The sequence below is a fragment of the Erpetoichthys calabaricus genome, chromosome 2 (genome assembly GCF_900747795.2).
Source record: "Erpetoichthys calabaricus chromosome 2, fErpCal1.3, whole genome shotgun sequence".
Taxonomy (NCBI): domain Eukaryota; kingdom Metazoa; phylum Chordata; class Cladistia; order Polypteriformes; family Polypteridae; genus Erpetoichthys; species Erpetoichthys calabaricus.
The window spans coordinates 137,758,718-137,783,074 of NC_041395.2; the positions used below are offsets into that span (position 1 = coordinate 137,758,718).

The 24,357-nt window shown below is 38.7% G+C and overlaps 1 protein-coding gene across 2 annotated transcripts in view; it reads left to right on the plus strand.

Moving 5' to 3' along the window:
- Positions 1 to 21,184, plus strand: part of senp5 (SUMO specific peptidase 5) — a 31,584-nt gene extending 10,400 nt beyond the window's left edge. Inside the window, exons 5-10 of one of the 2 annotated variants that reach the window (XM_051923951.1) lie at positions 3,876 to 3,923; positions 4,802 to 4,879; positions 6,385 to 6,522; positions 12,513 to 12,596; positions 14,906 to 14,956; positions 19,484 to 21,184. In XM_051923951.1, coding sequence (XP_051779911.1) covers positions 3,876 to 3,923; positions 4,802 to 4,879; positions 6,385 to 6,522; positions 12,513 to 12,596; positions 14,906 to 14,956; positions 19,484 to 19,594 — 510 coding nt within the window. In that variant the 3' untranslated portion in view covers positions 19,595 to 21,184. Of the gene's footprint in view, positions 1 to 3,875; positions 3,924 to 4,801; positions 4,891 to 6,384; positions 6,523 to 12,512; positions 12,597 to 14,905; positions 14,957 to 19,483 lie in introns of those variants that run through there. The other variant, XM_051923952.1, reaches the window with a different exon arrangement.
- Positions 21,185 to 24,357: the final 3,173 nt, after the last annotated feature.

Sequence of the window (24,357 nt, forward strand, 5' to 3'; positions counted from 1 at the left end):
TAACAGCAGTGGCACAAGGACAGCTCAGTAGCTGCTCTGCTGCATCTGGTAAATGGTAAACCAAGGGCAAAGTAATTGGCTGTCCTCTGCAGGATCAGGCTTACTGCATAACATGCTTGTCGCACAATGTTTACAACATTTAACACCAAGCTTTGACCTGCGCTTTCATGTGCTCAACTGGGGCCTCATGTATAACACTGTGTATTTGAATTTGTGAATTTCCCTTTGGGATTAATAAAGTATCTATCTATCTATCTATCTATCTATCTATCTATCTATCTATCTATCTATCTATCTATCTATCTATCTATCTATCTATCTATGCATGCATAAAATTCATACTATAACATGGCGGATGGACAAAAGCAGAAATGTTCGTATGCACAAAAAAATCCAGAGCATAAATCTGTGCGAATGCCAACTTCCACGTTCCTCCGTTACATAAATCCCGATCAACATGAAAAGTAACGCATGTGCACGCGCCTTCTGTCCCGCCCCAACTCCTCCCAGAATTACACCTCTTTGAATATGCAAATCAATATAAATAGCCCTTAAGCTCAGCGTTTTGTGAAAAGGCAATGGCAAAAGCACGGGGGAAAATAGAAGAATTTCAGCGAATACCAAGTGGAGGCAAGGAAAAACTTAACTGTTGGTTTAAACAGTGATATAAACAACAAAAGAAAGTTGATCGAGTGACAGAGAAAGCTCAAGTTCACAAAGTCACACAGTGCCGAAATAAAAAAAAAGCGGTCAGATATCAAAGTCGCAGTGAAAAGGCGAGTCATAACCCACCATCTGAGTGTCATATGAAAGCTTATTAGGGTACAGAGAAAAGAAAAAAAAAATAGGCACACAGTGGGGGGAAAAAAGCTCGAATTGCCAACTTTAATCTTGAATTTCCACTTCAATCACATTTTGTCATTAAAGTAGAACATCATAAACTTCATCTTTAAATCATTTAATTTTCTATTATTTATCAAATACCATCGTAACTAAAGTAGCACGTTAAATGCTTTGTTTTGTGTGTGAATCACTACGTGCTTCTTAAACGGGCTTTCTCTTCCTCCGACAGGACACAGAATCCATTACATTTGTGATATTACAGCTATCTGAATAATTAAAATACTGAGATGTATACTTGATATCATTTTCATGATGATAGGAATTAAAGCATGTTATTAAACATGGGAACACGGTTGTCAGTGATAGTGACGAGCAGGCGCCTTGTCCACAGATTGTTCCTGCCTCCCGCAAGATGCTTGCCGCGCCGTGCACGACCTTCGATGAAATAATTTATTGCAATAGTAGTGACTCTTTTAAACGTACTAACCTCCAATTCCTGTCCTTCCTTTTCTTTCTCCAGGTAACCAATCACCACACAATCAGCTCTGTAATAGACGTTAAGCCATCTGTAAGCTTAGAACGCCGATTCTTCAAAACTTTTAAGGAACATTGAAATATCTTTGTAGTACATGTTTAATTATTCTATCCGTCTATCCTTCCAGTGTCGTGCCAGACCAAGCAAGAATATAGCACGAGGCAGGAACAATCCCTGAACTAGCTAGCGCTGCGCCACCGTGTCCTCACATATTTAATTATTAACAATACAGATTATTGTTTTATCTGTATAAAGTAATAAACATATTTTGCTGCATTTCATCTTAAAAATGATATCGTCATCATATGTAAATATGCGCTTTATAAAGTGGCTCAGGTTGTGCAATATTATAACTATATTGCAAGTTTAGTGAGGTAATTGAACTTGTAAATACAAACAGTTCTATAAGGAGCACTTGATGGACTGATTGAGTGAGTTTAGAGTTCTTGGGATGAAACTGTTTCTGAACCGCGAGGTCCGTACAGGAATGGCTCTGAAGTGTTTGCCGTATGAGAGCAGTTCAATAGGCAGCATGGCTGAGGCAGCGTGTGCTTGATGCTGTATACCGATAATTCTCCTTCTGATCAGCTGCTCCAAGTGGTGCAGTGAGAGTAATATGGAAAAAGATGATCCGCTGTGGCAACACCTAACGGGAGCAGCTGAAAATAGAAGAAGGTGCAGTAAGAGTAACAACACTAAAGCAGCTATATGGTATTTGAAATAGTTTGGCCATTCCGTGGACCATTATATTGTTACAGGTTTAATTACAATCAGATGCCTTAAACTAATGAACAATATGCAGTTAATTTCAGTGTATTTGAAAAAGCCGGCATTATGAATGTAAAAAAGAAAGGGAAACCACCCGGGAACAGCTGCACTGCTTTGACGCTGGGTGCTGCCAGTTTGCAAAACCAAGCCGAGAACTTGCGTACGCCAGTGTTGCTGCTACCGTGAAAATGTGCATGGCTTTATGCCAAGTTTAGGTTTTATACATTGTGATTTGAGTGTGGAAATGGGCTTACGCAACATTTTTGTGCGTACACACCGTTTTACATGAGGCCCCTGGTGTACCACAGTGGTGATTCCAACCTGCTGGTGTTCTTCTAATCTGAAGATGGGAGGTAAAGTGTCACGGCTCCTATCTTGTATACTTGAGTGCTGACGTAACAGCTCCCACTTTGAATGACGTCTTGAGACTGTAAGTGTATTCTCCATACAGTAATTAAGTACATTTATTTTCTGTTTCTCAAATTTTTTGTTCATCGCAAAAAAAACTTTGAGAAACGCTATGAAACTTGAACAGTCCAGTATCTGCACATGGCACAAATCCTCACGCGGATGCTCAGTGGAGCACTGACTCAGAATTTGCTCCTACACTCTTGGCGAGACAGACAGGAACCTGAAATTTTGCAACAGACTCACTTTCTTTTGGTCTAGCAAGAAAGAAAGTGCCTGTTGCAGAGTTCCCGAGACTCGGTGAAAGTGTAGGCTTGGCATTAAGTATTTTTTGCATCACTTTATTATGTTTGGTGGCCATTTTGGTTGAGAAGACGTTATTTATACTGAAATTTACATTTTGTTAAAAAGAAATCCATTAAACATGATGTTGTATGAATGCTTGTCCGAGCCAACAAAAAGTATTTGTAATTCTGAAAATTTCGTTACTTTGGAATTTGCTATAACGGGATTTGACCTGTATATAGTTATGGTGTATAATAAACATATCCATGCTTTAATATTGTAAAATGAAAGGCTCAACAGCGTCAACATTTCTATAGTTGCATTATGAGTAAAAGTTGAGATACTTTGCAACTGTCTTGTATCAGTTGTTTTCAATGCCTAAAAGAAATGGTGAAAAGTTGACCTGAATCGTATTTCATATAGTGAGCTTTTGCTGTCTCTCAATGAGATTAAATTGCTCATCTTTTTTCACCCTTATAGGAAAATGAGAATAAACACAGAGAGAGATATAACTCTGGAAAATATGTTCAACTGGCCAAAACTACAAATGTGCAATTTTAGTTATACAGAATTATAGAAAAAAAATGCAAATAATGAAATGCAAGGTACACTAAATTGTTTTCCCCGGCAGGGATTAGCATATATTGTTGATAAATCAATCATTAATGCTTGTTTAGAATTCACAAAGGGCTTGTTTCTGACGCCTTGGTAACAGGTTGCCATTGTGTGTGCAACTGGGCAGTTAGCAGTGCCTTTTAAAATGGACAAGTATTCTCACAGGCACTGCAACATGTTTTTGTCACTAAAATATTGATTGAGACGATATTGACGCTCAGGTAGTTAGAGGTATGTTGCAGGATGAACTGACATTCTGCTTGACACGTCCTCTAAAAAGCATCAATAAATCAATTCACTAACTTGGTTTGTTATTTATATTCAGAATAGAAACAAGCACATCAAACAGCTACATATAAAGTACAGTGCCGTATCCGCTTAACATTCTGTTCTGATTCTTAACGATTAAATAATTTTCTAGGTTATAAACATGTATGGTGAGTTGATCATGGATGCTGTTCCTCATAAGGTAAGATTTCGTAATTGTTTTGTCTACTTTTGATTAATAAACAATCAGTAGATTATTATTATTACAAATTGTTGTATTTATGCTGCATCCCCAAAATAAAGTAGAATTAAACCTGTGCAACTGGAATAGAATGTAGAAATTAAAATTGGTCATGTAGATGGTGACATACATTTCTCCTTAACGTGGCACAAGAAGGACCTCTAATTATCTTGACCTGCATGTTTTGTTCTGAAGAGGAGGAGGAAGACCCTTGTTTCCTATTCCCTCACACTTGCTTCTCTAGGAGAAAGATTGAGATACTGTACCTACCTCCCCATTCCCCTGCTCTGTATCATCAAGAGCAGAAGCATTTGAAGCATGTGCATTCCTTCCATACTTAAGGTCTTCCACAAAAAAAAGAGAATCACTTGACTCCTGTACTCTTGCTCTCCCACAACACTGCTGTGCATGGTGGCACAGGAAAAAGCAAGATGCACTGCTCCAGTGAACTCACATGAATAGTCTCTTTAAAGCCATTGATGTACATTTGTATTTGAAAACATTGACCCCTATGCATATTCTGTAGATTAGTAGGTATAAGGAGAACAGTGTCTCCAGTTTATATGCCTTTCCTACCTTATGCAGTGCCTAGGAGCACATACCATGTGAGAGAAGGTTCTTCTGTATTTCTTACTAAGACTTTCAGTGAAATTTTCATTTTCATTACTGTCATGCCTTTAGAAATTGGATTTGTTTCTGATTTTGGTTTTCCTCACACTTCCAGCTAGTACATTATTAAAAAGTAGCATTTTTAATCTTTATAAGTAATATCTTCCTTTTATGAATCATATAAATTGTGTACTAAATGATTTTTCCTGTATTCAATATTTGTTTTGCAGGTTCATTTTTTTAATAGTTTCTTTTATAGGCAGCTGGCAACCAAAGGGTATGAAGGAGTGAAGAGGTGGACCAAAAAGGTAAGGTCATGGTAGGTAATTCTTTTGTTAGTAAAGAAATATGCAGTTTGGCTCTTTATAACTAGATAATCTGGTTTTGAGTCTGTGGGACACCTCTTTGTAGATTTATGTAGATAAAACAGGTGGATCCATCCACCCATTATCCAACCCGCTGAATCCGAACACAGGGTCACGGGGGTCTGCTGGAGCCAGTCCCAGCCAACACAGGGCACAAGGCAGGTACCAATCCTGGGCAGGGTGCCAACCCACCACAGGACACACACAAACACACCAAGCACACACTAGGGACAATTTAGGATCACCAATCCACCTAACCAGCATGTCTTTGGACTGTGGGAGGAAACCGGAGCGCCCGGAGGAAACCAACACAGACATGGGGAGAACATGCAAACTCCACGCAGGGAGGACCCGGGAAGCGAACTCGGGTCTCCTAACTGCGAGGCAGCAGCACTACCACTGCGCCACCGTGCCGATCTCATTTAAAAATTAATGTAATTAATAAATGTTCTGTTGAAACACATTCATCACCAAACTTCAATGAAACATTCCCAAAACTATCTTGATAGTGCCAGAGTGTGACCAGATACAAGCGTTACACTTAAATTCTGGGATCTCTTAAAGTACACAAACGATTTCCCGCAAAATTGAACTGAGGACTCCTATAGAGCTGAGTGGACAGCCTTACAGAACTCTGGGGGGTTTCTCAAGTATTGTTACTTTTATGTTTCATTCACTAGATGTTTAAATTCCTTCAGAACTCAAAAAACTTTCAATTTCTTAGTTTAGAAGACGCAAAGTATTCTGTTTATCTCCAGATTTGCTGTTGTATGCCTTTTGTGTTTGGGCAAAGATTAATGAACCAAACTATCCCAATAGAGTTGCGTTTCATCTTCGACAGGAAGCAGAAAGGTGCTTTTGGCTTGTTTCGTCATAATGAACACCTTTTATCATATGTATGTCAAGCTTTACTTGTCATTGCCACACCTTTCTAACATTCTAATTTTGACTTAACTTTGCGTGTTAGATGACTTATGCAGTTGTTTCCACTATACTATGATTGTATGTCATTTTTGTCCATGTAATGTTAAATGTTTGGTAATTTTTTTAAATAATTTTTTGATAATCTCTAAAGCATCAAAGAGAATCTGACTTTTTTTTAGAATAACCGTTATGAAATGTGTTTACATACACACAAACATTTCGTTTCTATGTCATCCCATGAATTTGAAGATGTTTGAGCTTTTCACTCTGACGTTTACAGCGCTGTGCTCAGCCCTGGATGTTCTCTGACAGGTTTAACTTCTGGTGACGCTGAGCCTTTGCATTCTACTGCATTTCTTGTTATTTATCAGCATTTGTATGCATCTCAATCTAAAACTTTGAGCTTCTTTAGGCATTGATTGACTGTAATTTGATTTTGATGCATGGGTTAAATAGTATGTTTTGTGTAGAATAGTTCTTCATAGCTAATAGTAATATGGGCATTTTTGATTTTTTTTTAATAGGTAGACTTATTCAGCAAAAACCTTTTGTTGGTTCCTATTCATCTACAGATTCATTGGTCTTTAATTACTGTTGATATACCAAACCAAAACATTCAGCTCTATGACTCTCAAGGAATTCACATAAAATTTTTATTGGAGGTGAGTTCACTTTAAAAGCATATCTGAATAAATCTCCTAGTGTTTGTGCATATGTAACCCTAATCTGCTCATTTGTGTGAAATTGAAAAACCAGGTGACTGAAGTGGATGTCTGAATGAGTTGTCGTATAAAATAGAATTAGGTTAGGACTGATTCAGCAAAAGGATGAGAAAAACCAGAGGATGTTAAATCCACACTGAAAAATACACAAAGTTGTAAACACATTTCTGGACTTGGCAGACAAAACGCTGAGCTATTGAGCTGCTTTTTCATTGTCAAATTATTCAAAAAATGAATGGCGGATGCAGCAAAAGATTTTATTCTGAGTTGGGTGATTCAGTCCATTACAGAGGTTCCAGCTGTGCTTCAGTAACGTCACTCCAGTATTCGGTATATGAATAGTGTACTCTTTATCATTATGTGTTTTATAAGTGGTGTGAATGTGTAATATGTAAAACTATCGTAGTGTGTAAGAGCAGATCTGCAAGTAGTGGCTCTAGGACTGGAGTGTTACCATCGACAAAATAGGAATTGTCAACAGTTTGATGTTCACATATGAATTGTGGGCAGCCCTCTTGCCTTTCAGCCGGAGTGTTGTGATTAAACCCAACAGCAACGACAACATTTACTTCTATTAGCTCATTTTCATACAAAGATCAAAGCGCTTTACAAGATGTCAAAGAAAAAGTTACAAGAAAAAGTAAGATCAGGTAAGACTAATAATGAATAGGTAACAAAGAAAAATTAAATCAATCCATATGATCTTATAAAACAGATATACGAAATGGGCAAAAGCAGGTTTACAGTTCTGAGTATGCAAAACAGTTTTTTTCTTGTATTATTATATTTGTTAATTATTGTCTTATTTCTTCTTCTTATTCTTAAAGTGTGCTTGAGTGTAACAGTCATAACCTGCATGTCTTTTTCCATATGAACAACTGTAAAGCTACTTTTGTCCACCCCTGTATCATTAGAAGAGTAGCGTCCTTATACACAATATTGTACTGTAAGTCTGTAAAGATATGGCCGGGAGAACAAAAAATAAACAAAACAAAAACGTTTCTCCATTCAGCTCCCCCAAACAATGGGTTACTCTCCAAAGCAGGCTGCACAGATTAACAAAACAAGGAAAAGAAAAAATGTCCGTTTCCTAATGGAAAAAAAAACTATTTCTGTATTATTGATGATAGTAGAAGGTGTCTAACTTAGAATACAAATAGGTTGTCTGTTCATCATGGCAGTGAATATGAGGTGACAGTCTAAAAATTCCCCAATCTTGTTGTTCAGCATAGTGTCATGCACAAACATTTTCAATTTTGAATTGTCTTTTAAATTTACGGTAGTACACTCAACATACAAATAAATTAAAAAAAACCTGCATGATGGCCCTATTTAGTGTGCAGTCATATTGGCTAATCTCCCATCAGTCAGTGACATGGCGTTTACGAGACACCAGTATGACACTTGCAGCAAGTCATTTATTTGTGACGTGAAGAATGATTTCTGTTGGCCCTTCTAGCAGTACACTCGTATATAGTCGTTGTCCTTGATAACCTCAAGATATCACCAAGAGCCTAATGCTTGTTTAGACTTTCTGAGAACTTTAGCCCTCCACGTTTCCCTTTTGGCAGGTTACAGTTCAGAGAAGTACGGTGCCCTCCATAATGTTTGGGACAAAGACACCTCAAGTTACCCTTCTGCTTCACAGTTTAAAATTACAAATGAAACAATTCAGAGGTGATTAAAGTGCCCATTGCAGACTTTAAACGGTGTTTGCATGCATTTCAGTCACTCCAGTTCTTGTTTGTAATGTTTGCTCCTAAGATTCTGTTTTTGTTTGCTGCTTTATATGTACAGGACTTCCTAATACACAACATGTAGTAATTAATTTACAAATTTAGGAAGCACCCGGAGAACAGACTTACTAAGAGTCTTTATTCTGAATTATTTAAACTCCATCCTTTTTTAGTGACACTTCTCGTTTTCATGCTCCTGAACTGATTATGTGTATTTAGAAGAGATCTAGCAAATGAGTGTGTGTGTGTAATCGCCCTTGTCACTCAGTGCATGGGAAGCTGCACTCTTAAGGTTACTTAGTGTTTTGGTTTTTTTCTTACATTTTTAAATGCTGTACATTTTCTAATGGAAAGGCCTAGCAGTAGTAACAATGATATATTTGTGCTCAGGTCTTCATTCTTCTCCTTGTTAGCATCTCTTATATATATTTCTCTTCTGGTTCATCCTGCTTCCTCTTCAAAAGTGGTCCTGCCCACACGCAGCGGACACGGCATTTCTCAATTCCTATTCCTGCTCTTCCAAACCCTTCTCCATGCTGCCTGAGGCCTCCCATACACCCCCACGCCGCTTTTCTCGATTCCTATTCCACCTTCAGACCATAGACATAGAATTACTAGACACAGCATGAACAGCAGCACCGTACGTCAGCGTCGCCGCCATATTGCGAGTGGCACTGCTGTAGAGTGAAGTAATGAATAATGTGCTGCTTGGGATTGTACAAACCGCTGTACGCTCCAAACCAGATCACAGGGGATTGCATTTCATAGGTAAAGCTGAACAATTGGTTTGTTTATATTTGGCCATTAGAAAATCCCATTTTATAATCTTAGCATTCAAGGTCACCTTACAATAAAATTAAACAACATTAGTAAAATTAAAACAAGAGAATGATAAATCAAAAAGCAATAATTAGCAAGCAAACAAAGATAACTGGCAGTAACAGTGCAAAATTCACAATTGGTATGCCAGTTTGAAAAGAGGGTAGTTTTAAAATGTGTTATTGAATTGAGCAGACGTATATGAGAGGGAAGAGAATTCCAGAGTTGAGGAGCACTATGAGAGACGCTCGAGCTCCCACAGAACAGAGTTTGATGTGCGGTACAGAAAGTCGAGCTGCGAATGAGGATCTCAGTGAGTGAGAGTGAGTGTAAGTCTGTAGATCAGTGAGGTAGGGGGGAGCTTTAAATGTTAAGAGCAGTATTTAGTATTGTATTCAGTAGTGAACAGGGAGCCAGTGAAGTTGAGAGAGAAGAGGTGTGATATGTTCAGAGGATTTAGATTAGATTAGATTAGATTAGATAGATACTTTATTAATTCGGTTATTATCCTGGCAGCAGAATTTTGAAGAAGTTGTAAACGATGGATACGTTTTTGTGGGATGCCAGATAGAATAGCATTACAGTAATCTATACATGAGGTGACTATTGCATTAACCAATACTTCAGTACTGTGTTGCATAAGAACAGGACAAAGTCTAGAAATGTTTCGGAGATGGAAGAAGGCAGTCCGAGAAATGTTACTTATATGGGAGGAATTATTTAATAATAATAATAATTATTATTATTTAATAATTGCCATTATTAGTGTATAAATGGATATAAATAATTACATGTAAACGATTCGCCAAAATCTGTTGTATGTAAACGATACTGTTTTAAACGTTATTGTTTTTTCATCAGAAAACCCAGTTTCCACGTTTACCTGTATTAGGTTAAATGGCACTTTTGCCACCCGCCATATGGCGGACGCACTGACGTATCGTGTCGACTGGGCAACACAGTGAATGCGGCGTCTATCTATATATGTCTATGCTTCGGACTACCGTGTTCCCCCCTCCTCTCTCAACCCACTGGTGTCACGTCACCACCCTATATCTAGCCTGACCGCGTGACCTTTCACTTCAGCCATGTGTGCGCCTGGGAGTCTTTTCCATAGCCTGCTACAGGAAGGTACTGTGTCGACCATTGGCATTGGTTTCGCTCCTTGCTATTCGTTTCGCTCCTTCCTATTTTCGTTCTACTGCGACAGTGGTTTCCTAAGCCTTTGTTATAAAATGAACGACAGTATCCCTAATTTCTGCCAAATACTGCCTGTTATCTTCCGCAGTTCTCGAGCCCTCACCGTTGCCTCTTCCATCAACAAACACAGGCTGTGAAACGAAATGAAAGTCCTGAAACTCACAAAAAAATATGAGAGCTCTCAAAAGTGAAACTGTTTGTTCAATGGCTTCTTCAAGTTCGGGAAGGTAAAACTAGAGACACGGCAGAACTACCTTCTCAATGTTTACCACAACAACAAGACCCAGTTGCTCAACTTTAAGGTGATATTAATTTCTCGACTGTGACTCCCCAAGAACTTGCTACAAGACCAATACTGAGCGTCACAAATGACGATTCTCTACATATTAACAACAAAGTTCTTGATCTTATACAGGGTGAAAAAGTGACCTTCAAGAGTGTAGATACAGTAGTCAGTGACGATCCTAATGATCAACTAACGCACCCACAGGAGTTTTTACACACCCTCACACCAACTGGCATGCCTCCCCATATCCTTCATCTGAAGGTGGGAGCTGTAGTTATGTTCCTCCGAAATATTATGCCATCAAAAGGTCTTTGCAATGGAGCAAGACTCATCATTACCCAAATACATACAAATATTATTGAGTGCAAACTGATCGCTATCGAAAATTCTGAAACAATCCTCATTCCCAGAATCTCTCTCCTTCCTTCCGACACCAATCTCCCTTTTAAATTTAAACGCACACAATTCCCACTCAGACTCGCCTTCCCCATAACTATCAACAAGTCCCAAGGACAAATGTTTGCAAAGATTTGCGTTAATCTACAACACCCAGTCTTCAGCCATGGTCAGTTGTACGTGACTTTTTCTAGGGTTAGATCTTTCGACTCATTATCTGTCGTCTCCACCAAAACACCTATTCACAACTCCGTCTTTCAAGAAGTATTTATTTCTTCTTGATTTTTAGAATTCCTTTCTCACCGTTTTCCGTTCCTTTTCTTACACCACCATATGCTACGGCGGGCGTTGGCTAGTTGTTATTTAATTTAGCCAAAATTCAAACGTTATTGAGCACAAAGCCGTATAAATATGTAAAATGTCCTGATTGTTTATTATCATCATCAAAAACATTTAATGATTTAAACTTCACATGTTCAATACATATAACAAGACACTGAGCAGTACAGTTTGATGGAAAAAGTGCAATGAAAAGAAGGAGTGAGCGTCTTCATTTACAAGGGGTGGCAGTGCAATGCCCAGCAGCCTCCCTGGACTGCGGAGGTGCCGCTGGTTGAGAGCCGAGGCAGGGAGGCACATTTCACTCGACAGATCATCAGGTCCGATGTAAATAATGGAACAGAGTTGAACTCAATGACAAGTGCACTGCTGCTTCAAAAATACGCAAACCTGCATGTTGTTGTGTGTCTTAGACGAGTGGACTGACCAAAAGAAAATAACCTAAATTATTTTTTTTTTCTGGAACATCACTGCAAGGCAGAAACCCTGTATGGGTGGAATGTGTCTTCATTGTGGGACATCCAGTCAATCATAGTGGATCATATTAGAGTTGTCAGTTAACGTAAACTCCATGTTCTTGAAATGTGAAAGTAATTTGGAGCATCTGAAGAAAACTTGGCAAGCATTTGCAAACCCTGCACAGACGGTGCTTTGTGTGAAATTTGAACCGAAGACTGTGTTTCATTTTTTGATAATCTGCATTTGCAGATATGACAGATTACCTTAAGTTTCTTCTGTGTGCTAATTGAGAAGATGCTTTATGTCTTCCAAGGGGAGATTAGCGTTTCAGATACTTTGGCACACAACGTACACAGTGTGCTCCGAATCAATTAGGCTTGTTCTTTACTTACTGCACATAAGGCCAATTCTTCCTCATCTGTTTCCATCGGAGACCTCAGTTCTCCTGAGTGATACGTAGAATTAGTCCGTGTAAACCCTTTATTTCAGGAACGTAAAGACTGGTGTATTAAACAAGGATGTCATTGTAAAATGTAACATTTCAAGTACTGCAGTATGCCTAAAAGACATTCTGGTACCCTTTTGTAAACTTGATCTTAGCATTTTCTTTCTTCTCAATAGATTTCAAAAAGATAACGGCATTTCAAAACTAAGACTGTATCTACTTTTCTTTTTTTAATCTATGCTTATTAAAGAACATTGGGAAATATATATTGACTGAAGCTAAGGAAAGGAACAAACCAGTTTTTCAAAAAGGATGGAAAACTATTCAGAGTAAGGTAAGGTAGCCCCGTTTTTCCCGTTTGTGATTGAACTGGATACCCACAGGTACCAAGAGCACTTGTATATGTTTAACCATTTTTTAAAAGTCTTTGTTGTGCAGACTTGTAGGCAAAAGATGTAGAGAGTACCATCTTACTGGAAAGTTTATAAATCTTTCAAGGTGGTGTTTATTTTGATATAGTTACAGATTGAGTATCCCATATCTGGTATTTCAAAAAGTTTTTGAGCGCTGACGTGACGTCACCTACTGTATGTTTCCTCTATTTATTTATTTTAAACTGCTAAGCAGATGTGAACAACGTGTGCAGATTCTGTTTATTTGGAGCTGGGAAGGTAGGACTGTCCACCATGAAGCGCCCCCAAAGCTAGGACACTCAGTCAGTGACCAGGGCTGGGGGGCACCACAATGCAGGATAGATGCTGCATGGCAGTTTCAGTAAGAGTGTAACGCTAAAACCTGCACAATGCGTTAAGGGAATACCATTGGTTACGGTTAACAAAAGTACTACAGGTGTTCTTACTGCGATGCGAGTGCAGTAAATTGCTGTGATTATGTTAGGAAAACTGGATGTTGCTGCAAATTGCATTTTTTTGTTGGCAAAAACATGTTATATGTACACACACCCTATGAATCCTGGATGTAGCATCTTGTCAGTCAGTTCATGGCTTCCAGCACAGCAGGCATGACAGAGTGAAGGTAGGCCGAGATATTCCTGCCCTGTTGGCCAGGGAGCCCATTAAAGAACTGAGAAACAACCAAAACCAGTTCTTCAGTTCAAATATGCAGCATTGATTGTCTTAAAAGGGAGCTAAAGTACAGTCTGTACATCATGTTAGTCAGTTTTTAGGTTTAATGTGTTTGTCACGTCAACATACATTAATTAAGATAAGAACAGCTCAGTGATACAAGCGAGTCCTCCTTTAACTGGATTGGCTGCATTCCCATACGTGATCAAGGTTGTCCTATCATAACTCATTATGTATATGCAGACATGCCAGAATCTGAAAATATACAAAATACTTTGGTCCCAGGCACTTCAGATGAGGGATGCTCAACCTGTATTATATGAACCTGAATTTTTAATGACTTAATAGGATGAATCTTAACATAAAAAGGGATGTGAACTCCTAGATTATTCACAAGCTAGCAGGTATTCTTGGATGCCAATACTAAAGGCACACTTTTCAGTCAGTAACTTGTTGTATCTGCTTTACAAACCGTAACTTGCCCCCCGTCATGAGTCTCCACTGTCTGGCCTGAACGAGTTTCCTTACTGCTCTTTAGAAAACTCGGATGACTCGGTGAGGTTTGATTGATGTCTTGGAGTCAACTGCTTTCTTCAGGTCCTGCCACAGCTTTCCATTCAAACTTGGTGTGGCCATTCCTGGTGACAGAACCTCTTCTTTCAAAACCACCCTTTATGTAGGATGTCTGTCTTGTTGAAATGTCCACTTTGTGTCCAGCTTGAGCTTTCAAACTGGTGATCTGCTGCTCTTCTGAAGAATTCCTTGGTATTTCTCAGAATTCATGATTCACTCAGTGATGCCAAGTTGCCCATGGGCAGAGTAAGAATGCCAGCCCTATACAGGCGTGTGCTCGCCACCATTCTTCACAGTAGGGATGAGGTATTGGCTCTTTGTTTGGGTCCATGTAGTTCAAATTAGGACTTCTCTGTCCAGAAAACAGACTTCCAGGAGTCTGCTGGCTTGTCCACATGGTCTCTAGATGACTTCAGATGGGTAGCTTTGTTAATTTGTGACAGAGGAGGCGCTTCTCCCTGTAACTCTTCCATAGATGGCATTTCTGATTAGAGTGGTCTTTTTGCTGATCTGTGGTCCACTACTACACAGTAGAGTTTGCAGATCTTCTTCTGTTATTTTTGATTAGATTATGCTTTATTTGTATTCAAGAATTGTCTTATTTATTTTAATTAAAATTGTTATTTACTAATTTCCAGCAAACCAAAATATTTTATAAAGTTAAAATTGTTATTTACTAATTTCCAGCAAAACAAAATATTTTATAAAGTATTTTTTAAAAAGTGATGTAAAGCTTAACTAGCAATCTGTGTCCTCCATCAGGACAGTCTGTTGTCGATGAAGCCTCGTGTGCCATTGGAGATTGCAGAGAACTCCTGTTACATGAAAAAGAAAAGTTGCAGAAATGTGTCGTTTTTACACTGAATACACTACATATGTCATGGCTTCATTTAGGCCTGTTTTAAGATTGTACTTTGACCACAGTTACAATTTAGAGCTTTTGTGTTAAATTGTGCAAAAGTAATTTTTTGTTATATTTCTGTAGACGATTCCCCAACAAAAGAATGACAGTGACTGTGGAGTTTTTGTACTACAGGTAACATTTTCTCTATAAAGTACGCATTGCTTGTTGATGTATTTCATTGAAAGCTGTTTAATCACAGTTCTGCATTTTGTATTTTTCCGTAACATCCAAACAACAGAGACACAGGCCTCCTATTGATCTTTGCACAAATATTTTACAACTTATGTGCTGGCACAGTTAATCATTTTCCAACTGCTAGCCAATGATGGTAGAATACAAAGTAGCAATCCTAGCAAGTGTATTGTAATGATTTGGAAATAAATATAACTTCAGCGTTTTTGTGGGATTTGCTTGTTTTAAGACTGTGGAAGATTGTGGGTTTGCTTTCCGGTTCGTCCCTATGTGGATGAAAAGCGCTATATAAATGGAATGAATGAATGAAGCATCTCCACTCCAGTTGGCAGTTTCTTGCCTGAGGTGCACCGGCGACACGCCAATACATGAAACGATCGGCTGGTCTCCGTCAAACATGGCCTTTTGGAAAAATGTTGTAAAAAATAAATAAAAATAAACATCACACAAATGAATCTGAACCATTTCTTTGAGGTTTCCAGTAATTTTGGTGCCCCATTGTTTTACATTTACTTTTTTTCCCCCTACTTATGGCAGTGTGTCTCTGTTCTTTGCATTCAGTGTCATTGTCACATGCATCTGTTTGCCCACATGAAATAACTTGAATTTCATTGGACAGACTTTGTTTAAATTTGGCACTCTTATTTTTTAAAGATGTATTAAAGTTTAAAAAAAGAATCAAGTTTTTATGGAGAATGAAAATAATAAAATTACTGATGATTAGGCGCCAATGGGGGAGACCAACACTCAACAACAGCAACAACATCAATATGTCCCTGAATAACAGCTTACAGTATATTTCTTGTGTCCCATAATGCAGCTGCCGTGTGTCCAGGTAAATGTCCCAAGCAGGTGGATTGTGGCTAAAGGTTTGTTAAATAACCATTTCTAGAAAATGTGTTCGTACTTAATGGGAGTGTGCTGAAGCAGAAGTGAGCGTTGGAATCAAAGACCTGCCTTCCTCCTCACTCATTGGTTGTTGAGCCATCTGTTCAGTGCTTCCAGGTTTTTCATTGGAGGCTTGTGAACCCTGAGGCAGTGATTTGATTTTGTGTTTGTTGAAGTTTCTTTAATATTCATGTATAGAAGACATATTTTGTACTTAACGTTTCAGCACATACAGCTGGATATTTGACATATGTGTTATGTGACACAAGTGATCTGAGAGTTTTTTTTTTTGTCATTCCCCCCCCCCTTTAGATTGTGCAGTATAATGGTACTGCAAATGTACTGTAAACCCCAAATTTGAAAACCGTCTCGGCCTGCATTTTGGAATTTTTGACACCAGAAGTAAATGTCAGTTTTCCATTTGGGCCCACAAACCCCACTGCCACCAGCTAGAGCAGGGGTGTCCAAAACCAGTCCTGGTGGGCCACAGTGGCTGCAGGTTTTTATTCCAACTAGTTTCCTAATTAGAAAGCAGTCCATGCTGATAACAAAATTTAGTATTGAACTATTAGCTTGTTAATGCTTGCATTCATCCAAGAACAATTTTAATTGCACTGTAGAGCTTCCTTCTCTGAGAACATTATCCATGTGTTTTATGGACCAGAGCAGATTTAAACTTAACAGTCCTTCCAGTTCCCCTCTCATTCATTTCTATAAACATTTTTATCACAGATACTTCATGGTAAGCACGCTATCTGGAGAGATGCTGGTTTATTGGCTTTCTGCATCTCATTATTAACGAATGTCTGATTAAGAAAACAGGCAACAATTCAAACTTAAATGCAGCTGCTAAAAACTAAAGTAGGCAATTTAGGGTTCTGAATGGTAACAGGCAAGAGAACTAAAATTAATCCCAAAAACATATTGCTTTAGTAGTAAATAAAAGGGATCGAATTAAGAAAATGGTTATAGTGAAAACCTGCAGACCCTCTGATCTACAAAGTAACTGAAATCTGTCTTTGATGAATAACGGCACTAACAAGGCACAGAGTTAAACATCAACTTTCAGCAAGGACCGAGTTCTAATTAGGATACTGGCTGGAATGAATACCCGTAGCCCCACTGTAGCCCTCCAGGACCGTGACTGAGGACCCCTGAGCTAGAGCCAGGAAAACGTGCTTAGACGTGCAGGGGACTTCCTGAAATTACAGTCATGGACGTGATCAAGACTTCATGGGGGACCCCACTGCCTTATTTCTTTGCACATTCCCCATATTGCTTCGACACACTTAATGGTATCAAGCTGGATGCAGTGTGGAGTGCGGCGCACCACTAGGGAGGCTGGAGTAAGTTGTCCTTCCCTTTTTGCTTCGATGTGATCAAGACTTAATGGAGGACCTGTCGCCCTTATTGCTTTGATGCAGTCGAGACTGACTCACAGGCAATGTTCCCTCTAAGGAGCAGCATATAGTGAGCAAAAAACATTGTTTATGAGCAACATTTTGTTTAAGCCAAAAATTTATGAGCACCAATTCCGACGGTCAGAGTGAGCGATTGTGCGATAAGTACGAGCGACGCCGTCAGAATGAGCGATCATGCGGGAAGTATGAGCGACGCTCTGAATTTGTGTGAGCGATCGCTCACAGGCTCTTGTTGCTTCGACACACATTTTATGCTAGGGAGGCGGTGCATGGTGCAGTGCGATGGCATGGCAAGTAAAACGGGACTTTGGGAGGCGGGTTGGTGGTGTGGTTTTGAGAGTCATCTGTTGATTTGCTTCTGAACCACTTTGGCACCAGTACTGGGGTCTAAAAGCAGATGCTGATGCCAAAGTAAAACTTTTTGTCCTGATCCAGCACTACCATGTATTACGCCAATTGCATCAGTCATTTCATTACCTTCGTTCTCAATAAAAACTGAGACATTTTTTCTCTGTCATAATGCGAAACAACATGGTGTAAATTTTTTATTTTTTTACTTCGCCTTATACAATTTCTTGTATTAGAAATTTTAGTTTTCACATACCCCTTGGGGTCAGAGCACAGGGTCAGCCATTGTACAGAGCCCCTTGGTACAATTACAGGTTAAGGGCCTTGCTCAAGGGCCCAGCAGAGTAGGATCTCTTTTGGCAGTGACGGGGATTCGAACAGGGAACCTTCTGGATACCAACGCAGATCCTTAGCCTCAGAGCCACCACTCTGATTAAAAACAAATATCACTTTAAGGGGAGTAGTATTCCTTTTAAAACATGCATTTTATGTACTAACACTGCAGTTCTATTATCCGTATTGTTTTTTCTAATATTACTTAGTGTTATAAAAGTATTTGATAATCACATTTTTTTGATTTAGTAAATAAACAAAAAAGAAAAATGCTTCAATTTTCAAAACAGTTAACATTTGGACCTATTTGGGAATATAATTATGTCATGCAATACAGATACCTTATACTTTAGAAATTCTCAGCCTTTTTCCTCAAATCACCAAAGAGCAAATCCAGCAGTGTTCATTCTTCTGCATTCAACTAACACATCAAGTGTGCCCACCTCTGTCAGATCCGCCCTTTTGTTATCCGTAAACAGGAGCATGGGCAGTGACGGCTGCCAGTGAGTAAGTGACCCCCTGGGCTGCCATGGAGGACCCTCGCCAGGCAGCACACAATAAAACGGTTAATTACTGAACAATCCTAGCATCTCGCAGCTGGTTCGAAAGGTGTCTAATCGTTTTCTTAATATCCCACAATGCATTTTTTCCTTCAAATAGTGCCATAACACCCGTTGGTAAAATAAGAACCTTACAGTATTAATTATAGATAATTTTGTTGTCGTTAACGTCGTGTATCCCAGCAGTTCACTTTGGTGAGGCGTCCTAACAAGTAATGTGTGCTTGTTGTGGTTGGCCACTCATGTCTCAGATGTAAACTTGTCGGTTATTGAATGTGCCATCATTTGACCGATTACCATACAATCTAAGGCTGTGAGATCTCCATGGCACTGTTACGGCTCCTGGGTTTTGAGTTGATCGCCTTAAACTTGTAATAATGTGGAAACATTCTTTGCCAGTATTTGGTGAGAATAAAGTAAACTTTTCACCATATTTGCATGGGTTTGCTTCCGCAGACGGGCACTTTCATTATTGGTTTCTGCTTTGAATTCAGTACTGCCAGGACAAATTCAGAACTGTAAAAGATTAAACATCTCTCTCTCTCTCTCTCTCTCTCTCTCTCTCTCTATATATATATATATATATATATATATATATATATATATATATATATATAATATAATGTGGTTAAAACAGATGTGTATTTAATGTCGCTTTGTAACCTGGACCCGAATGCATGAAATTCGTGGGGGCTTATTGTTCAGTTTTCCTTCACATCCCAGAGACATACAAGTTAGATTCACTGGCAAATCTGAATTCAAGGGAGCAAACCAACTTTGTGCGTTTTCTCGCTCCTGGTTCTGCTCAGATAGGCTAAAGCAGCCTGCACAGAAAGAACGACAGCATAATGAATGTAAGTGACTTTGTGGCCCACATACTAATCATGTCTCGTTTCTTTTTCCCTCTCTGCTCACAGTACTGCAAGTGCCTGGCCTTAGGACAGCCTTTTCAGTTCTCACAAGAAGACATGCCCAAAGTGCGCAAGAGAATATACAAGGAGCTTTGTGAATGCAGACTTTTTGACTGAAAAACTAGAGCCTTGAGTGTTTACTACTGTTCCGATATTCATCTTTACTGGCCAAGAGTGGACATTCTTTGAATGCGCTTACTTATCAGACGTTATTCTCACATATTTCTGACCTACTCAAGACCTTTATGGGATTAAAACTGAGGTATTCAGTGGCATGAAAATGGTTGCTTATTTTTGTAAGCAGTTATAACAAATTCAGCAAAAGGGAAACAGTGTGTTTTAATAACTGGATGAAGTGCCTATGTGGTGTGTTCATTTTTGATCTTGTTGAATGCATTGTTTGTTAAAAAACAAATTTTGTGAGCCATGGGCCATACTCAGCCTTCTGAGGGTAAATGCAGAGGTTGATTATGGCAAATCATTTCTGTTACCTCAAGTGAAGTGTTAAAGGTCGTTGGCGTTCAATACAAGTTACTGTATTGGTTGGCCTGTCCTCGTGCGGGTCTAGATGTGCGCATTTGAGACACACACATGCACAATGTGCATTTAAACTGATCTTAAGCCTACGCAGCCTTGCAGGCTGATTAAAAGACCACCAAATCATTCTGAGACTGATAATTATTTAAAGGTCAGATTGATTTTAAAGTCTTAGTTAAATAACGGAACTTTGATTCCTTAAAAGAAACACACATATTCTTTTGGAGAATATGTATGTTTCAGAAGTAGTATTTGTTGCATTCTGAACCACTGGATACAAATGAAAGAAAACACATTTGTTAGTTTTTCTTGTAGAAACAAATTAGTTTGTGAGTTAGTGATCTGTTTTCAATATGTAGAAAGTGCAGTTTTATTCCATTATTCAATCTTTTTTTTTATTTTTTACAAATTTACTGCAGTATACAAAAACAAAAAAAAAGTTTTTTTTTCCAAACCAGACCCATGCCCAATCTAGTTTGTTGAACAGATGTTTTTCCCTGTTGAGGCATTTCCGATAACATATGTTGGATGTACTTCTGTACCTCACATAATGGTACCACCACCAACTGGAAGGTGTTTCATTCCAAGAAGAATAGAAATGGAATCATGCAGCATACTGTTAAGTTTATAAACCAATCAACATCTGCACATTTTAACTAAAGCCCTAAGCAGAATTAATTTCTTCTGCATTTTCGGATTATGATCAGCCTCATTATAAGAACAAGGAGGGCGTGGTGGTGCACAGGGTGAGCCTGGCAGATGTTTGTTTCCCTAATTGCAGCTTGCTGTTTATCCATTTAGCATTATGCATGGAGTGCGGCCTGACCTTCAGATAGAAACCCGCTTGTGTAGCTAATGTAAATGAAAGGAGATGACCTACGGTAGTAGGATTAGAGCTCTCGTTTACTCGCTGTGACCTCCTGCATCCAACAAATGCAGGGCAACTCATTGCCGTGTCGATACTGGCCTCAATGAAAGGACTGTTTACAACATGCTGAACTCTGTAATTGTGTCCCATCTAAGCAAGGTATGGTATGACTGTAAGAATACTTGAAGTGTAAAAAGATAAAGCTGAACTTTTCTTCTTAGCAAATTATATTTTAAAATGTTTTGCAAATGTCCATTCCATGTAGCAATTACATCACTTTTCATGATTAAAAATGTGTAAAACATGTACTAGCAGAAAGTGAACTTCAATAATGTATAATAGAAGCAAGGTGTTTTGTTTTGTTGACCAATTTAAAGCACATGTTCTGAGCCATTGCTGCTGCTACTGTGTTATTTTGTCTTCTAATGGCTACAGGAGCAAGAAAACGTGCATTTTACAGTTTAGTCCAGGCATAAAGATGACGGACTGCAGTACTTGCTGTTCTTTCTTTGTTGCAAAGCTACAGTTGCTGATGACTTTGTGAACAACAACAAGTTTTAGGATCAGGAAGTGGAAACCCACCTCTTGTCTCTTGTTCCTGTCAACAGAAGACGAGCAAAACCAGAAGTTTTTTTTTTTCTTTTTGATTCCTGATCTACTACTGAAAGTGATATTTTTGAGGCATTATGTTCACTATCCAATGTACAATAATTTTGTACATTTATATAGAACCTTCCAGATATTTTCATTGCTATAAATAGTAAAAGCAAATATGTCTCTAATTGGGTCTGGGAAATGCAGCCATTTGTCTGTCATTTTTTTTCCAGTTTTACTTCTAAATAATTGAATGTCTCATTTCAAGGAAGATGATCAGCTTAACCAGTGGCCTCAAATGCCACTATTTGAAAATGGCCTTCTCTTAAGCATCAGAACCTTTAACTGTTCCCTGCCAGTTAATGACATGCAGTAACCAGCTAACACGGTCCCATTTTTATCTGTCCATGTGTGTTTATCACTTTTCATTTTAAAGTGGTCCCTATGATTGGCTGGTAGCTCTCTGGTGACCCCTTTGGAAATAGCCTGATGCGTCAGGCACAGTGAAATGTAGGGTTCATTAAATAGAGACACGTCCTTCATGCTCGGAGTTTGAGCTCTGCCTGGGTGGCTGGCCTCTGTTTCCCTTTACTACTTTCTGCACCACCCTAAAGACATTAAATGGCCTTTAAATGCAACATCTATAGACAGGCTTCCATTTTAATCATTTTTAAAAAGTTGGTTAGTTATGTATAATAAATGCAGATGCATCTCAGCGTATGCTACAGCTAAGCATCCGTGTTTGTACCCCGTTTCCTGCAACTTCGCCACATTTTCACCATACTTCATTCTGGTAAAAACTCTTCAATATAATTCCATGAAAAGAAGGTCATGGTAGTGGATGTTGTATACTTTGGAGCTACATGGCAGCCAGTGACACAAAATAATGGGAGATGTAGGAACTCAACCAAATCTTAGAAAATCATAGAAACTGAACTCCTAACGCATTCTTGCTTTCAATTTGTGCAACATGTACTGAGATAATGGCACTCAAGGAGAAAGATGGCAACATTCCCATGGGACACCAGGGGTCAAGCAACTAGGCACAGGCTCCCAGGACCTGAGCCTGCCAACAAGATGGTGTAGGACTAGGAGGATGCCACTTCCTCCATTTCATTTAAAAAACAAAGCTTAACCACTTGAACGGTTCACTCAGATATATTAAAGTTCTGTAAAATCCATAACTACTAATAAAAATTACTTATCTTTGAAAAACACAAGTTTACATATACGTGAATAGACTCCATAAACAATGTGAACTGCGCATTTTTAACAGGTATATGTAGAAAAGTAAAGATGCCTTAATTTTGACTTCAAATAGTGTTGTTTGATCTTACTCTACAGGTTATGTGGGGATTCAGTAGAGTTTATAATTAATTTTAAAAATGGAATACTGTAATTAAAATATAGAAACTGCTAGACTAAAAGTAAACTCAAATGCCATTGCCAAGATGTAAAGATAAACCTGGAGACAAGCAAGGAATAGTTCAACAAATCCACAAAACTTTTTTAGGTTTAAGGCAAGTTTTGGATGAGAGGAACAAACAAATGTTAAAACATTCCTTAATATGGCATACCAGGCTTGATATTTGGGGTGGGACTGCATGTATCCTGCCCAAATTAAGCAATGCCAACAAATTCAAACTTTTAATACTCAAATTTCATGCACATTTTTAGTAAGCCATCTTTGTTCCAAGAATATTTAATGTGTCTTTTTAAAATCACTATTTTTATAATATTTAAGTTACTTATGAATCAATATGTTGTGTACTATACATTTTGTTAAGCTCACATGCATAGGATGTTAGCTTAGCTGTTGCTGCTGTTCTTGACTGCAGCATGGAGCAGTGAAACTGCACAGCAGGAGTCAAGGACATGGCGTGTAACAGCCTTCGTTTAAACTAAACTTAAAAACAGAAGAAACTCAGCTAAACTTCGTTAAATGGAAGGCTGGAAAACAGGGCTGAAGTATTCTCTTGTGCCAAAATCAAAACTCCAAAAATTGACTTTGATTGTTTAGTGAATTTGTATTCAGTTCTGCTCATTTTTATTTGATGAACTGACTGCTGGCAATTTTTTTTTTTGTTCTTTATTTCACCTTATACCATTTCTTGTATTAGGAATTTGTTAGTTTTCGCATACCCCTTGGGGTCAGAGTGCAGAGTCAGCCATTGTACAGCGCCCCTGGAGCAATTACAGGTTAAGGGCCTTGCTCAAGGGCCCAGCAGAGTAGGATCTCTTTTGACAGTGACAGGGATTCGAACCTGCAACCTTCTGGATACCAGCGCAGATCCTTAGCCTCAGAGCCACCACTCCGCCCTATGTATTTGTGGAATCATTGAGAAGTATAATCACCATTTCTGTAAAACGTTGATGGTGGGCTAACTGCTCTTAAACCTGAATCTGAAAAGTGAATTGAGTGACACATACAAACAAACAGGAAAGATTGCTGAAGGATAACTTTGAAGAAAAGCAGCAGCAGCTATACCATTGGCTAAAGGCAGGCACCGAAGTCTCAAAAGATGGACTTTTCACCAGAAAAATAAGGACTTCGTTGGACACCTTTCCCTATGATAACACAATTTTCATGTACTTTTCACTTTTAGCAACAGTTCAAGGTAATCTCAAAGAAAATATGTTACATTCACTGGCAAACTAATAAAAGTCTGTCATCCTCAAACTCGCTCCAATTTAGAGGAGCAGTGAGCTCTAAAGAGCCTATCTGGGCAGCACTGGGCACAATGCAGGAAAAGGGCATGGGCAGTGTAGCAGTTTGTCACAGGGTCCACTTACACACTGGGACCATTTAAGCAAACCTGCACAGCTCTGAGAATGTAGGAGAATAACACGAGTACTCAGAAGAACAGCACAGACACACATG